Source organism: Artemia franciscana, chromosome 7 (genome assembly GCF_032884065.1).
Source record: "Artemia franciscana chromosome 7, ASM3288406v1, whole genome shotgun sequence".
In the NCBI taxonomy this organism is placed as follows: Eukaryota; Metazoa; Arthropoda; class Branchiopoda; order Anostraca; family Artemiidae; genus Artemia; species Artemia franciscana.
In genome coordinates this window covers 51,270,956-51,285,794 of record NC_088869.1, presented here as the reverse complement: position 1 = coordinate 51,285,794, position 14,839 = coordinate 51,270,956, and the positions used below count along the sequence as shown (strand labels likewise).

At 36.6% G+C, this 14,839-nt stretch overlaps 1 protein-coding gene across 6 annotated transcripts in view; it reads right to left on the bottom strand.

Moving 5' to 3' along the window:
• Positions 1–7,072: 7,072 nt before the first annotated feature.
• The window catches only part of LOC136029430 (uncharacterized), a 157,134-nt gene continuing 149,367 nt past the window's right edge, over positions 7,073–14,839 (bottom strand). For all 6 annotated transcript variants that reach the window (XR_010618040.1, XR_010618041.1, XR_010618043.1 and 3 more), the window contains one exon: positions 7,073–7,513. Coding sequence is in view for 2 of the 6 variants with exons in the window: in XM_065707813.1 (XP_065563885.1) it covers positions 7,502–7,513 (12 nt within the window). In the remaining 4 variants the exon portion in view is untranslated. The remainder of the gene's footprint in view (positions 7,514–14,839) is intronic.

Sequence of the window (14,839 nt, the reverse complement as noted above, 5' to 3'; positions counted from 1 at the left end):
CAAGCAAAATGGCAGATCACCAGACATTGGCTGTCAATGGACACTCAGTTTATCACCAAAGGCTGTTTATACAGTGCATAGTGATGTTTCCAGTTCACAAAAATTTGTTAAGATAGTCCATAAGGTTAGATATAAAATTGTGTACCTTGAGGGTAGATTTAAACAATGGCACAAGAGTCATAACCATTGTCAGAAAGACGAGAAAAACCAATGTTTCATTAGGTCAGCAATAACCACGAAAAAAAAAATACTGTTGATATGTCAGATTTTACAGCCGAACTAGCAGGCCTTCCTCAGCAAAATAGAAACCTCACTTTTTCACATCTTCATGGCAATGGTATAAAGAGGTCAATACAGAGTCCTTTCACATTTGAAGTTCTTATGTTTAGGGATGTCAGAGAATCACAACTGAGACACTGAGTGGTTACACAACTAATTCAATCTGAAAAACTGTCCTAACTGAAATAACTGTGTAAACATTATGTTAAAAAAAAGGGTGACCACATCTTGGTTAACTACTAAGTTTGTAGGTATAGAATCTACAATACTCATAGAATGAAAATCTGGCCTATACCCTCATGTAGAGATGCATCAAAATGGGAAATGAGGAAAAAACCCAAGTTGGTCAAGTTAGCATTGCCTTCGGCCAACCAGCTTGTTTACATATCTGTGGCGACTTTAGACGCTTCATAACTTGTTTTGTGTGCATAATCTTGGAAACCTAGGTTGCTTTCAATAATAATCTTCTGTTTCTTCTTTAAACAGTACACCAGGTTACAGCATGTAAAGCGAAACATTTTTAACTGCCGTTCTTGCATCCTTTCATCACTTTTGGCAAAAAGCACATTTCGTTAGTTAGCACTTGGTACACTGGATGCGATGTTCAGTCTATGACAGTATTACATGTTCTTGACAGTTACCAGAGAATTTTCTAGTGGGTTAAACTGTACCCATATGGGACAGGGTTCGCCCTCTCAAATGCTTGTGAACCTAAACTGCATATTTACTAAAAGCCTAATGTCTTAATTCAGGAAATCAACTGAGGTTTACCCTCGCCCAAAAAATGATCAAGCAGCAGCGAATCCGATCAGGATCAGATAGTTTGATACTAACTATTATCCAGGCAGCACCTCTGCATACTCCTGTAGACTACAAGTCATAAAACACCTTAAGCTTTTACTTACCAGCAGTTAGACGCTTGCTTCAGTTCTTTATCAAAAAAACTTTTCTAAACTCTCTTGAGCAAATCACATGTTCCACCACGTTTGAATTTTCGTGCTTTTGAAAAGAAAAGCAGTCCGGATACGAAAAACAAAATCCGTAAGACGAAAACGAACCTGAAAAGCACAAAACACAAATTAAAAGCAGTTGCAGTTAAGAAAAAACTGAAAATAAATACATATGGTGTTGATTTTGAAAAAATGCCAAAGTGTCCTTTTTTCCAAAAAATGGCCTTTTTTCACCCAATAGTGGCACGGTGTAACCCAGAGTGAAAAAGCGTCAAAAAAGCACTAAAAGTGTCCTTTTGGTAACCCTGACCAGAACTGCAACGTTTTCGGTCAATAGAAATGTCCCCTGAGTGTCCATATATGTCACACTTAAACCCTGTCTTAATTGAAGTATCGGCTTGTCTTAATTGGGAGATAGGGTTAATAAGTAATATTACCCCTACTTGAATTAAGTAATAAGAATTGCCAATTCATTCACATCAGCAAAATGAATCCTTGTTGCTTTTGTTTTTTATCAAACCATCCAACCTTCCCTGTTAAGAACGCAGGAGATATTCGATTTACTATTAACAGTGAATAAAATTTAAGTACCCCTGGTAAGAAATCTGTGCCTACATAGATATAAACTTTAGCTTAAACTTTAGACTAGATTTGCTAATACTCCAAATACTTGTATAAAGAAGAAATAGAGTTAAGTCCCCTCCAAAGTTTAAAACACCACCTTTTCCATGAAAAACTTATATGTCGTCGCGATATAACCGGCTGCCTAAAAATTTTGATTATGTGGGTTTTGAGAATTGATAGGCTAGGAAGGGGGGAGGGGCTTGTTGCTTTACAATTACTTTTGACTATTGTAAAAGACCCTTTTGATTTTTCATCAAATGCACCATCGAATGTTCGAATAAGCCAGTTAAAAATTTCTATCGGATACATTTCAGAAAAATACGACATATGAATGAGGGGAGGATCCACCTTCCTATCACTTCAAATCTTTAAAATAGTACTTGAACTTGTGGTTATCAATCGAATAAGCCCATTCCAAGATGTATACACTCATCCTTTCTATAAGAACTTTATACGCCCTTGGGGCAGAACTTTCAACCCTTACTCTTAGGGCTGTGAAAGGGTTTGGGTCTTCATCCTCAAAGATATTGTTTCCAGATCTTTTATTTACGCTGAACAAAATGGTTATTTTAAAATTTTTATAGTACTTAGGGGGATTCAGGATGTGGGAAAGGAATTATGTTTGGATGTGTTTTTGGGAATTATGCTCTCTAATCACTTTTGACTATTAACAGAGGCACTAGCCCTTTCAATTTCAAGTCAAATGAGCCAGCTTAGAAATGTTTACGACAACAAATGACCAGGTAAAAATAAATATCCATCAGATATATTTCAAGAAAATAAAAGGCTAGAGGGGCATTATCCGCCCTTCAATCACTTTGAATCTTAAAAATGGTAGTAGAACTTCCGATTAATAACGTAATAACATCCCTCTGAAGTTTAAATGACCACCCTTTCTCTAAGACTTTTTATGCCCCCATGACATAACTTACAACCCTTGCCCTGAGGGATTTGGGGGAGGGTATTATCCTCACAAAACACACCCTTTTAATTTTCAACCATTTGAGCTCTTTTTGAAGTTTCTACGACAACAAATTCATCTCAAGTTCAACTCATCCATTTCGAAAAAAAAACAAGGTGGCAGGATATCCACCCTCTGTTCACACTGAATCACAAAAAGGGCACTAGAGCTTCTGAAAAGCGCAAAGTCTTTTCCTGAAAAAGCCTCATTGAAATTATGGCTCAAATAAGATTTTTTTATGCAAAATTGTTATTTTCTTTTTTGCTGTGGATAGCTTCGTTTTTTTTCCGTGTCCTTTATTTTCCCGTATTGTCAAATAGAGACGGTTTAGAAACATACTTATCTGTGCGATATTTATACATATTATTTCTCCTTATTTTAGTTCCAGCAATTTCAATTTAAGAAACTCATTTATCAACAGCATGAAAAAACATGAGAAAACGTGGTAGTTTACAGCCAGTTGAAAAACAGAATAAAATTTCAAAAACAAAGGCAATCTTCACGTTCAGCCGTGTCTTCAATAAAGTTTTCAGGAAAAGTTGGTGTAATTTTTTTAATTTTTCAGGGCAACTACAATGAAAAGGCCTTAGCTAATTATAGTGTTTGAAATGGAAAAATTATAAAGCTAATAGATTGGTATTATGTGAATTTTTTTTGTGTAATTGGGGGACCACTGTTAGTTGATGGGTTGAAAATTGAAATTTAGATTGAATCAAATTTTGAGTGAGGGTATATTTGATTTTTCACGTCTACTGGACTGCCCTTCTAAACAGCCTTTTGTCAGGCACTTGACAAGATCAGAGTAGTATTATATTGTAATGTATACTGTAAATACTTAGTTCAGAAAAAAAAGTTCAAATATGGTAAAAATCCCAAAACTAAACGAGAGAGGTCAAATCCAAACCTTTTCTATTTACAGAACAAATATACATGGTTAGCAAGTTATTTTATGTACGACCCGTTTCTCATGAGCTTTGTGATTAATACCATCCTAGAAAGCAAATTAATTTGACTCTTTGACAATTTTAAAATAAATGGATATCTTAAAATTTTGATCAAACTTCTCCAAAGGTTAAAACGGTGGCGGTAGAAAAATAGGGCTGGTCGGCCTCCAATCACTTCCAACTCATTAAATTTCTCATTTCAAACTTAATGATATCTCCAGAGTTTCTTTGATTAGATACCGCTTATTTGAATAAAACCTTTTTTTCAAAGCAATGATTCCACAGAAGTTCTCAAATCGCTTGTTATTTTTTAACAAAAATTCGTTTGAAATGACGAGGCATGATTCGAGTCTGGTTTAGTTAAGATAAGGATGATAAGAGGTTGTTACCATAGCAAGTTCTATGGACCTATCAAGATAGAGCAGTATTAGGTCTTAAAAATTTTTGTCAAAGACTGAGCAAAGCACTAGGTATCAGTCAAGGACGCTGTTGCTATATCAAGCATTGTTAACATTAAAGAGCTAAAAAAAAGGAAGTGCAACAAAACTTGAATTGGCTCTCACTACGTGTTACTAAAGAGAACCCGTTCATCAGCAATATGGACACCCCACCAGAGATATTGAAACAGCATGCACGATTCATAAGGTGTTCAACTTATGGCGTGCTGACACCTTCCCTCCCACCACCGCAAAATAAAGTTTAACATTCTATTTTTCACTGATTTTATTTTCTTTGACCGAATTGAATGGAACTTTGGCTCTAGTATGAGCAGAAAAGCTATACAGCTAGACTTTGATATTGTGTCAAAAGTTACAGTCAAGTGATGCAGATCTCTGAGCTGCTTTGAACAATACTGACTGTGCACTTCATAGTCCATCCATTCACGCGGTAGATATTCTCGAATGGGTCTGGTCCTTCTGGGCAAGAAAGCATGGTGAAATTATACCTTCTTTGGACACAATGCCATCCATCTCAATTACACTTCTCTGCAAATTTTACACAAAGCTTGTTCCCAAAAATGAATGCCCGTGTTCTGCAGAGCTCATAAAAAGCTGTTTATACTCCTCCAAAGGATTAATAATACGGCTTCAAGAGATATAACAGGGTGTCACTGGATATTCTTCTGAGTATCCACCATTCTTACTAGCTATATACTAGTATCACCGTTACGGTAGGTAAAGAAACACCTCACAAGGGATAGTCAATTCCTATTTTTAGACAGCCTGATTGCACTAGTCATTACAAAAAAAATACTACTGTTGCCAACAATCTATGAAAAGGGGTTGAGCCTTATATCTCGAATCGGCAAAAAAATTGTTATAAAGGGTATTTTCAATTACAACAGCAGAAAGAACTTGTTTCCCAAAGAGCATAGTGACTTTTTTTCCACACCTGGTAAGCATGTGTTTTTTCAGCATGGTCAACATGTTTTGGTTTATCCGTAATAGAATTTTTTGTGATTTTTCTGCTAATTAGATTCTAGTATGAGCTAAAACGAAGCCAGTTGGTATAGATTAATAATATTTTTTTTATTGGGGGGTGGGGCTGAAATACTACGCCTGCACGGTAAAAATTTGGCATTGGTTGCACGACTTTCACTGGTTTTAAGTTTTATTATTGAATTACTAAGTAAACATAGAGCATTCACTAACTGCGCATGCACCAATAAGATGATTGAATATAGACTTGTCTCACATTAAGAGTTAATCCTCTAATTAATCATTGCGATAGTAACTTATTCTACATTTTTTTGCAGGCGCTTATAATATCCACTGGATTGAATAAATATCCACTGAATTGAAGTCAACTGTCTTGGAAAAATATCCCTACTGTTCCTAAGTAGTATTGTTTGCACTTACCATGCATGCACTTATTCCCCACCCCTAAGTTAATCATTGGCTATCAAGCAGTAAACGATGTCGGATGTGTCACGTGACATTGAAACCCTATGATTCAACCGTAGAATGTTACTGTTTTGCTCGTAGGATTTCGATTCTGACCTCTAAGCAGTGTTTCTAAAATAACTAAAATTTCGACATTCTTAAGAATCCATTTTTCGTATTCTATACACGAGTTAAGTTTTCTCAATAATTGTATAAGTTTTCAGATGTGGTATGACTTAGCTGACAACACTGATTTGCATCTTTAAGTAAGAGTTTTAGGGTCTATTCCGAAAATTGGAATAGGTTTAATATTCAATCCCACACATATAGCAAGCTTATGAAAAATGCTATTGCACTTATGCTAAAAATAATTAACGCTTAATGCTATAACCTCTTTTGTTCTAGAGTTACTTTCGATTTACAATCAAATCAAAATTTATTATAACAAAATTTTCACGAGTTTTACCGACCGATAGCGTTAAGAACAGGTCTCCCCCACAGTCAAAAGTATAACGTCTTTTCAACAATCGACGGTTTAAAAGGCGTTTTATATGTTTTTTTGTTAATCTTCAACATTTTGGAAAATGTTATAAAATATATGCTGTATTTCCACGACCTTACTGCATAGTTCTTTTGAAAAATCAAAATCTTCTTCAATAATTTTATTCGGTTCTTAAAAGTGTCCTCTAGGCTTCTCATACAAGCCTAGATACTCATGAAAACGCCCAAAGGTTTTTTGGTGTTAAGATGCTCACCCATAGACCAGAAGCTATTGTCAACGCAAAAGTACTGTATACACTGTTATTTCATTTAAAAATTCAATGCATGAAAATGATGCATTTTCGCGAAAGAAAAGACACAATTTTAGAGATCAGAGCAGGCATATGTCGAATCCACTAAGCTAACAATCTTAAACCAAACAGCCTACATTGAATGTAGAAATCCAGCACAAAAAGAAACGGAAAAGGCCATTAATATGAGTAGTGCAACCCTCATTTAACTCCCCAAAACAATTAGTGGCATTGGCTCTTCAATGAATACGCAATATATTTTCAATTGAAATTATTCTTTCCCCGATGGCCAATATATTTGAAAGAAGGCCAATATATTTCACTCTATATATAAAAAAGTCCTAGCTACATCTTTTAAGTTATAGCATTAATCCGCAAATATAAAATGGCGGGTCCAGAAATAGGTCTGTCGAAACTGTTTTTGAAACATAACCACAAAATCACTTTTCCTCCATGGCATCCCCTTCTTAAAAGGGGATGCTTAAAGTTGAAAGTATACAATAGTTGTTCGTGTATAATAAATGCTCTTCATTAATTATTTTGATAAACATACTTATGTATTTATTTTAATTTTCTCTATCTTGTACTCCGTCCCTATGAACTATCCCTAAATCTAAGAAGAACAAGCAGTTTGCAAGAATACAAAGAAACAATATTTTATTGATTAAATTTATATTAAAATATAAAATAAAAATATGTTGTGGTATGTTGAGCCAGGAAGAGGTTCTTTGGCAGGAGCAGAGGCCACATAATTGCACAGCTTCAATGAGCAGTAAATTCGTTGGGTGAAGGATGAGCAAAAAAGAAAATTGATTAAAAATTTTTTGAGGGTTCTATTTTTTTGGTAAAATATAAAAAGGGGAGAAAAAAAATATACGCGAATTTTACTGAGATTCTATTTAACTTGAGGTTTAGAACCCTGGTTTTTTCTTTATTTGAACTTTAAAATTATAAGAAACCAGTTCTGCTGCACTGTCTTTTTATGTAAAAATAAGCGTCTATACACAAAAAGACGAATGCAACAGAGAACAGGCTTATACAGAAAGTTCCGAAATTTACTGCCCAGCTACTACTTCATTATCTAGAAAAGAAAAGGAAAGTCAATCATTTGCAGACAATAGACAAAATGTTTTTCCGAACTAAAAAATTTATAAAAGGATAAATTTTGAAGACTGGCTAAATACATTACAAGAGCGAACCTCAAGATGGTTGCGATGTCTGCTTAAGACCTTTTTTCTTCACATATAATTATGCTTGCTATTAACAAATCCTATTAGACTTTCCTGGAACATTTTGTGATATAGGAAAATCACAGATACAAATGTGTTCCTTAAAACTAAATTAGTCAATACAAGAGAAATACTAAATGTGAAAATGAGCACTACCTAGGGAGAGGCGGGGGTAGCATGGATTAGTTTTTGGCGGAAAAGAAATTTTCTGGGCAAAAACTTTCATGGGTAGATAAGGTGTGATTTAAAAAATTTACATTTTCTAAGAGCCCCACGAAGATAAAACCATCAAAAAAGTGACGAAGAACTAATATATTATACAATATATATATATATATATATATATATATATATATATATATATATATATATATATATATATATATATATATATATGTAGCTAAGCGTATTTTACTTATTATCAATTCTGGTACCCCTTTTTTGAAATCCTTTGAAATCAAATTTAGTCAGGTCTTCGGGGATGGTGGGAAGGGTGCTGAACTGTATGAGAGTCAGGAAGGTGTACTACGTGTAACAAGGTCGTAAGAAAGACGCATTTGCACTATCAAGAACACCACTTGCCACCTATCAAGAACGCCACCAATATGCCACTCAATGCTTTTTTTAATGTTCTTTACAAATATAATAATTGCTTCTACTGGAAATTCAGATTTAAGCAATTTTTGACCTCTTAAAAATGACCTTTTTGAACTCTTAAAATGACCTTAATATGGGGTCATAACAAATCTTTAATAGTTTAGAAACAAATTTGGGCTATATATTCGCACATCAGGGGGGGGGGGTGGAGGTAAAGATTAGCATATATTAAATACATAACCTACCATTATTGTTTTGTTTTTTCAAAGATCTGCAAATAGGTGTACATTCCTTAAATCTAGTTAAAGAGAAATCACCAGTGCAACAGCAAAAACACATAAAAACAAGAGCTAATAGCTCATATGGCACTTGTGACGAGGCGAGAAGAGCTAAGAGCCAAGAGATCATATGGTATGAGCTCTAACAAAATTCTATGAATCAATAGATTGATTTAAAAGGAAAATAAGAGGCTTAATGCCGGTTAGGATTTAAAATAAGAGCTCTCAGTCACGATGTCCTTCTAAATATCAAAATTCATTAAGATCCGATCACCCACTCGTAAGTTATAAATACCTAATTTTTTCTAATTTTTTCTCTCCCTTAAGCCCCCCAGATGGTCGAATCTGGGAAAACGATTTTATCAAGTCAAATTGTGCAGCTCCCTGACACGCCTATCAATTTTCATCGTCCTAGCACGTCCAGAAGCATCAAACTTGCCAAATCACTGAACCCCTCCCCTCAACTCCCCCAAAGAGAGCGAATCCAGTACGATTCTGTCAATCACGTATCAAGAAGATTTGTTTATTCTATCCACCAAGCTTCATCCCAATTCCTCCACTCCAAGTGTTTTTCCAAGATTTCCCCCTCCAGCTCCCCCAATGTCAAAAGATCTGGTCAGGATTTGAAATAAGAGCTCTGAGACATGAATTCCTTCTAAAAATCAAATTTCTATAAGATCCGATCATCTATTCGTAAGATAAAAATATCCCAATTTTCACGTTTTCCAAGAATTCCGGTTTCCCCCTCCAACTCCCCCCAATGTCACAGGATATGGTCGGACTTTAAAATTAGAACTTCAAAGCACAAGGTCCTTCTAAATATCAAATTTCATTAAGATCTGGTCACCCTTTCGTAAGTTACAAATACCTCAATTTTCAAAATTACCCCCCCCCCTAATTCCACCAAAGAGAGCAGATCCGGTCCTGTTATGTCAGTCACGTATCTTAGACAGGTTTCTATTCTTCCCATCTAGTTTCATCCTGATCTCACCGCTCTAAGTATTTTCTAAGATTTCTGGTCCCCCCAACTGCCCACCCCCAATTACGCTTGATCCGGTTGAGATTTAAAATAAGAGATCTGAGTTACGAGGTCCTTCTAAATATGAAGTTTCATGAAGATCCGATCACTCCTTCGTAAGTTAAAAATACGTCATTTTTCTTATTTTTTGAATTAAAAAATAGAGCGGATCCGTTCCAATTATGCAAATCACGTATGTGAGACTTCTGCTTATTTTTCCCAACAAGTTTCATCCCGATCCCTCCAGTCTAAGCGTTTTCCATGATTTTAGGTTCCCCCACCCCAAACTTCCCCCAATACTACCAGATCCGGTCAGGATTTAAAATAAGAGCTTTGAGACACGATATTCTTCTAAATATCAAATTTTATTGAGATCCGATCACCCGTTCGTAAGTTAAAAATACCTCATTTTTTCTAATTTTTCAGACTTACCCCTCCCCCAACTACCCCAAAGAGAGCGGATCCGTTCGGTTATGTCAATCATGTATCTAGGACTCATTTTCCCCACCAAGTTTCATCCCGATACCTCCACTCTAAGCGTTTTCCAAGTTTTAGGTTTCCCCCTCCCAACTCCCCCCCCCCCCAATGTCAACAGATCCGGTCGGGTTTAAAATAAGAGCTCTGAGCCACGATAACCTTCTAAATATCAAATTTCATTGATATCCGATCACCCAGTCGTAAGTTAGAAATACCTCATTTTTCTAATTTTTCAGAAATAATCCGGTCCGGATTGAAAATAAAGAGCTCTGAGACACAATATCATTCCAAACATCAAATTTAATTAAGATCCCATCACCCACTCTAAAGTTAGAAATACTTCATTTTTTCTATTTTTTCCGAATTAACCGGCCCCCCCTCCCCCCCCCCCCAGATGGTCAAATCGGGAAAACGACTATTTCTAATTTAATCTTGTCCGGTCCCTGATACGGTTGCCAAATTTCATCGTCCTAGCTTACCTGGAAGTGCCTAAAGTAGCAAAACCGGGACCGACAGATAGACCGACAGACCGACAGAATTGGCGATTGCTATATGTCACTTGGTTAATACCAAGTGCCACAAAAACCAACAATTGTTAGTTTACGTATTTAAAGTATGCTATGCTTTACCCACACCCCCTGATGTGCAAATATATAGCCCAAATTTGTTTCTAAACTATTACAGATTTGTAATGACCCCATATTTAGGTCATTTTTAAGAGGTCAAAAACTGCTTAAATCTGAATTTTCGGTAGAAGCGATTATTATATTTGTAAAGAGCATTAAAAAAGTCATTGAGTGGTATATTCACTTTATAGGAAAGCCAGTAATACTGTTTGCTCCAATTTTACCCAGCATCAAAGTACTTGAATAAACCAAGTTAAGCTTAATTCTATATGTTTGTATTTAAATTTCTTGTTACTTGACTTTCATTTGCTGCAGGAGCAAATGGTATTAGCCTAGGACTGGGTACTGATAAGGACATGTGTTGAGAACACAATTTTTACTTCATACTACTACTACTAATAACTCACTGCAGCACCAAGCCGCCTGAGGCCAACTCAGCTACGCACACTCCTCCTCCAACCTAATCTATTTAAAGCCTCCCTCTTTACACCCTCCCAGGAAGTTCCTATTGACTTTAAATCTTTAATTATGACATCCTCCCAATCCAGACAAGGACAACCTGCTTTCCGTTTAGCCCCAGACGGTTGGCCAAAAAGGACAATCTTTGGTAATCTGTCATCCTTCATCCGTAGAACGTAGCCTAGCCATCTCAACCTTTCTTTCATTACAGCCCCAGAAAGTGGGATTGAACCACACTTTTCGTACAACCTACTGTTTGAAATACAGTCACTCAGCCGGGTACCCAGAACAGTCTGTAGGCAATTTCTCTGGAAAACATCAAGTAAATGTTCATCTGCTTTTCGGAGTGCCCATGCTTCAGAGTCATATTTGACCACTGTCATCACTGTAGCTTCCAATATTCTAATCTTGGTTTATAGACTTATCTTTCTATTCTTCCAAACTTTTTTTTAACTGTGAAAGAACACCCTGAGCCTTAGCTTTTCTACTTTTAACATCTTCACTGCTCTCACCATCTTTACTAATAATACTACCAAGGTAACTGAAGCTCCCAACCTGATCAATCTTTTCGTTACCTAATATCACCTGTTCATCTTCACTTATTCCTAGCCTTAGTGACTTAGTCTTCTTAACATTAATTTTCAAACCTATTTTAGCACCCTGAACTCGTAAAAGTTCACTCATTTTGCTCATACTTTCATCTATAATGCTTAAATCATCAGCATAATCCAAGTCCAGGAGCGTTCTTCCTCCCCATTTGATTCCATGGTCTCCAATTGCCTTTCCCGTGCTCAGGAGTTCACATTATTCCACACATTAGGGAGGGAAATGGGCAAATTTGGAGATGTGAAGCTTTTTCTTGATAACACTTGAATGTGAAATTATACATATTAATCTTTAATTATTGTCTCATTTCGTCCAAAATGAGAACATTGGTACAATATGACTATTGTCATTTTATCAACACAAGCCTATTATAAATGCAAAAGCCTGCAATTATTCATAACATAGGATGGTTTTGGCAATTCTTAGTTAGACTACAAAGTGTTTGTCATTTATTGGGCAGATTTACTGGGCAGACATTGCTTGTAGATATGCATATTTGCTGTAGGACAACAATAGCCTAATTTGTTTTTTTGGCTATATAAAAGCTGTAGTATTTGATAGGATTCAAAGTGTACATTATAGGCTAAATTTCTTGAATTTCATAAACTATTTTACTTTAAAATTATAAGGCCATTTTTGGTCTAGCTTAACTGGGACATTTTTATTTCCCCCCCCCCCCAAGCCTCCCCGCGCGCGCAAGTTGTTACGCGCCATTGTAGTTGTGTCCCTGTGTCCCACCTTTGAATATAGATAGATATATATATGTTTTTAACTACGTAAAACTTGCGAATGTACAACATTCTTGGCTGTCCCATTGTCAGTGCATATAAATAGATTGTCAGGTTTACCGACTCTTGAACATGCAACATATAATTGTCCATTGGAAAAACAATCTTTATTCAGATCTATACCTCATTATTCTAATGATTGCCCTTGAGCTTTGTTGATGGTGATTGCTAATCGAACATTCCCTATGTCCCTGTCGTCATTTATATATCCCCCTGTGCCCCCCGGCGTCCCCGTTGTTGTTGTTTCCCTGCGTCTCGGTCGTCATTTGTGTCCCGGTGTCCCAGTCTGTAATTTCTCTTTGAGTGTCGCGGTTCCCGGTCGTCATTTGTGTTCCGGTGTCCCGGTCTGTAATTTCTCTTTGAGTGTCCTGGTCGTCATTTATATTCCCTGTGTCCCGGTCGTCATTTGTGTCTCGGTGCTTTGTTGATGGTGATTGCTAATCAAACATTCCTTGTGTCCCGATCGCTTTCTCTTTGCGTATCCCGGTCGTCATTTATATTCCCTATGTCCCGGTGTCCCGGTCATCACTTGTGTCCCGATGTCCCGGTGTGTAATTTCGTCAATCAACAAACATGACGTCAGTCGACACACAAACCTGACGTCACTCGACACACAGACAACTTATTTTTATATATATAGATGACCCGGTGTCCCGGTCGTCGTTTGTGTCCCAATGTCCTGGTGTGTAATTTGGTCAATCAAAAGACATAACTTCAGTCGACACACAAACATGACGTCACTCGACACACACACACACAGACAACTTATTTATATCTATATATATAAAAATAAGTTGTCTGTGTGTGTGTGGGTCCATCGGGTGACATCATGTTTGTGTGTTGACTGACGTCATGTTTTCGACTGACGAAATTACAGACCGGGACATCGGGACACAAATGACGACCGGGCCACCGGCACATAGGGACACAAATACGGCACATAAGGCACATAGGGACAAAGCACCGGGACACAAATGACGACCACGACTCAGGGAGTATACATGACGACCAGGACACAAGTAAAAAAAAACAACTAAAAAACTAAAAAAAAAGGTAAAAACTACAAAAAAACAAAAGAAAAAAAACTAAAAACTAATAAAAAAAACTAAAAAAGTTAAAAAAATAAAAAATAAAAAAAAAGGAAAAAAGGAAAAAAAAAATCAAAAATAAAGGAGAAAAACGAATGTATATACAGACCGGGACACTGGGATACAAATGACGACCGGGACACAGGGAATATAAATGACGACCGGGACACAGGGACACAACTACAACGGGGACGCCGCGGGGGCACAGGGGGATATATAAATGACGACGGGGAAAGAGGGAATGTTCGATTAGCAATCACCATCAACAAAGCTCAAGGGCAATCATTAGAATCATGAGGTATAACTAAAAAAAACTAAAAAAAAGACCAATTGAAAAACGAATGTATATACAGACCGGGACACAAATGACGACCGGGACACAGGGACAAAATAAATATAAATGACGCCCGGGACACTCAAAGAGAAATCACAGACTGGGACACCGGGACACAAATGACGACCGGGACACAGGGAATATAAATGACGACCGGGACACAGGGACATAACTACAAAGGGGACGCCAGGGGGCACAGGGGGATATATATATGACAACGGCGACACAGGGAATGGTCAATTAGTAATCACCATCAACAAAGCTCAAGGGCAATCATAAGAATCGTGAGGTATAGATCTGAATACGGATTATTTTCCCATGGACCATTATATGCTGCATGTTCAAGAGTCGGTAAACCTGACAATCTATTTATATGCACAGACGATGGGATATATATATATATATATATATATATATATATATATATATATATATATATATATATATATATATATATATATATATATATATTCACAGGTGGGACATAGGGACACAACTACAATGGCGCGTAAATAATATGGCGTGTAACGACTTATGCGCGCGCGGGGGGGGGGGGGGGGCTTGGGGACGCGAAGCGCCCCCACCAACTAGGTGTTGGGGTGGCGCTTCGCACCACCCCAACAGCTAGTATATATATATATATATATATATATATATATATATATATATATATATATATATATATATATATATATATATCTCAAATAATTGCAAAGTTTTAATTATTCAGTCAATTATCATTTTTCTCAGGCTGCTATCATAAACTATTTTAAAATGAACACTACCAATCTTTATTTTCTGATAATATTATCATCCATTTTATGTTACGCGATTCTTATTGGAAATTCTAGACGAAAGTTTCTGCGCTCCTAGGTAGCCGTGTCAGAGTTATTAACCCTTTGACTGG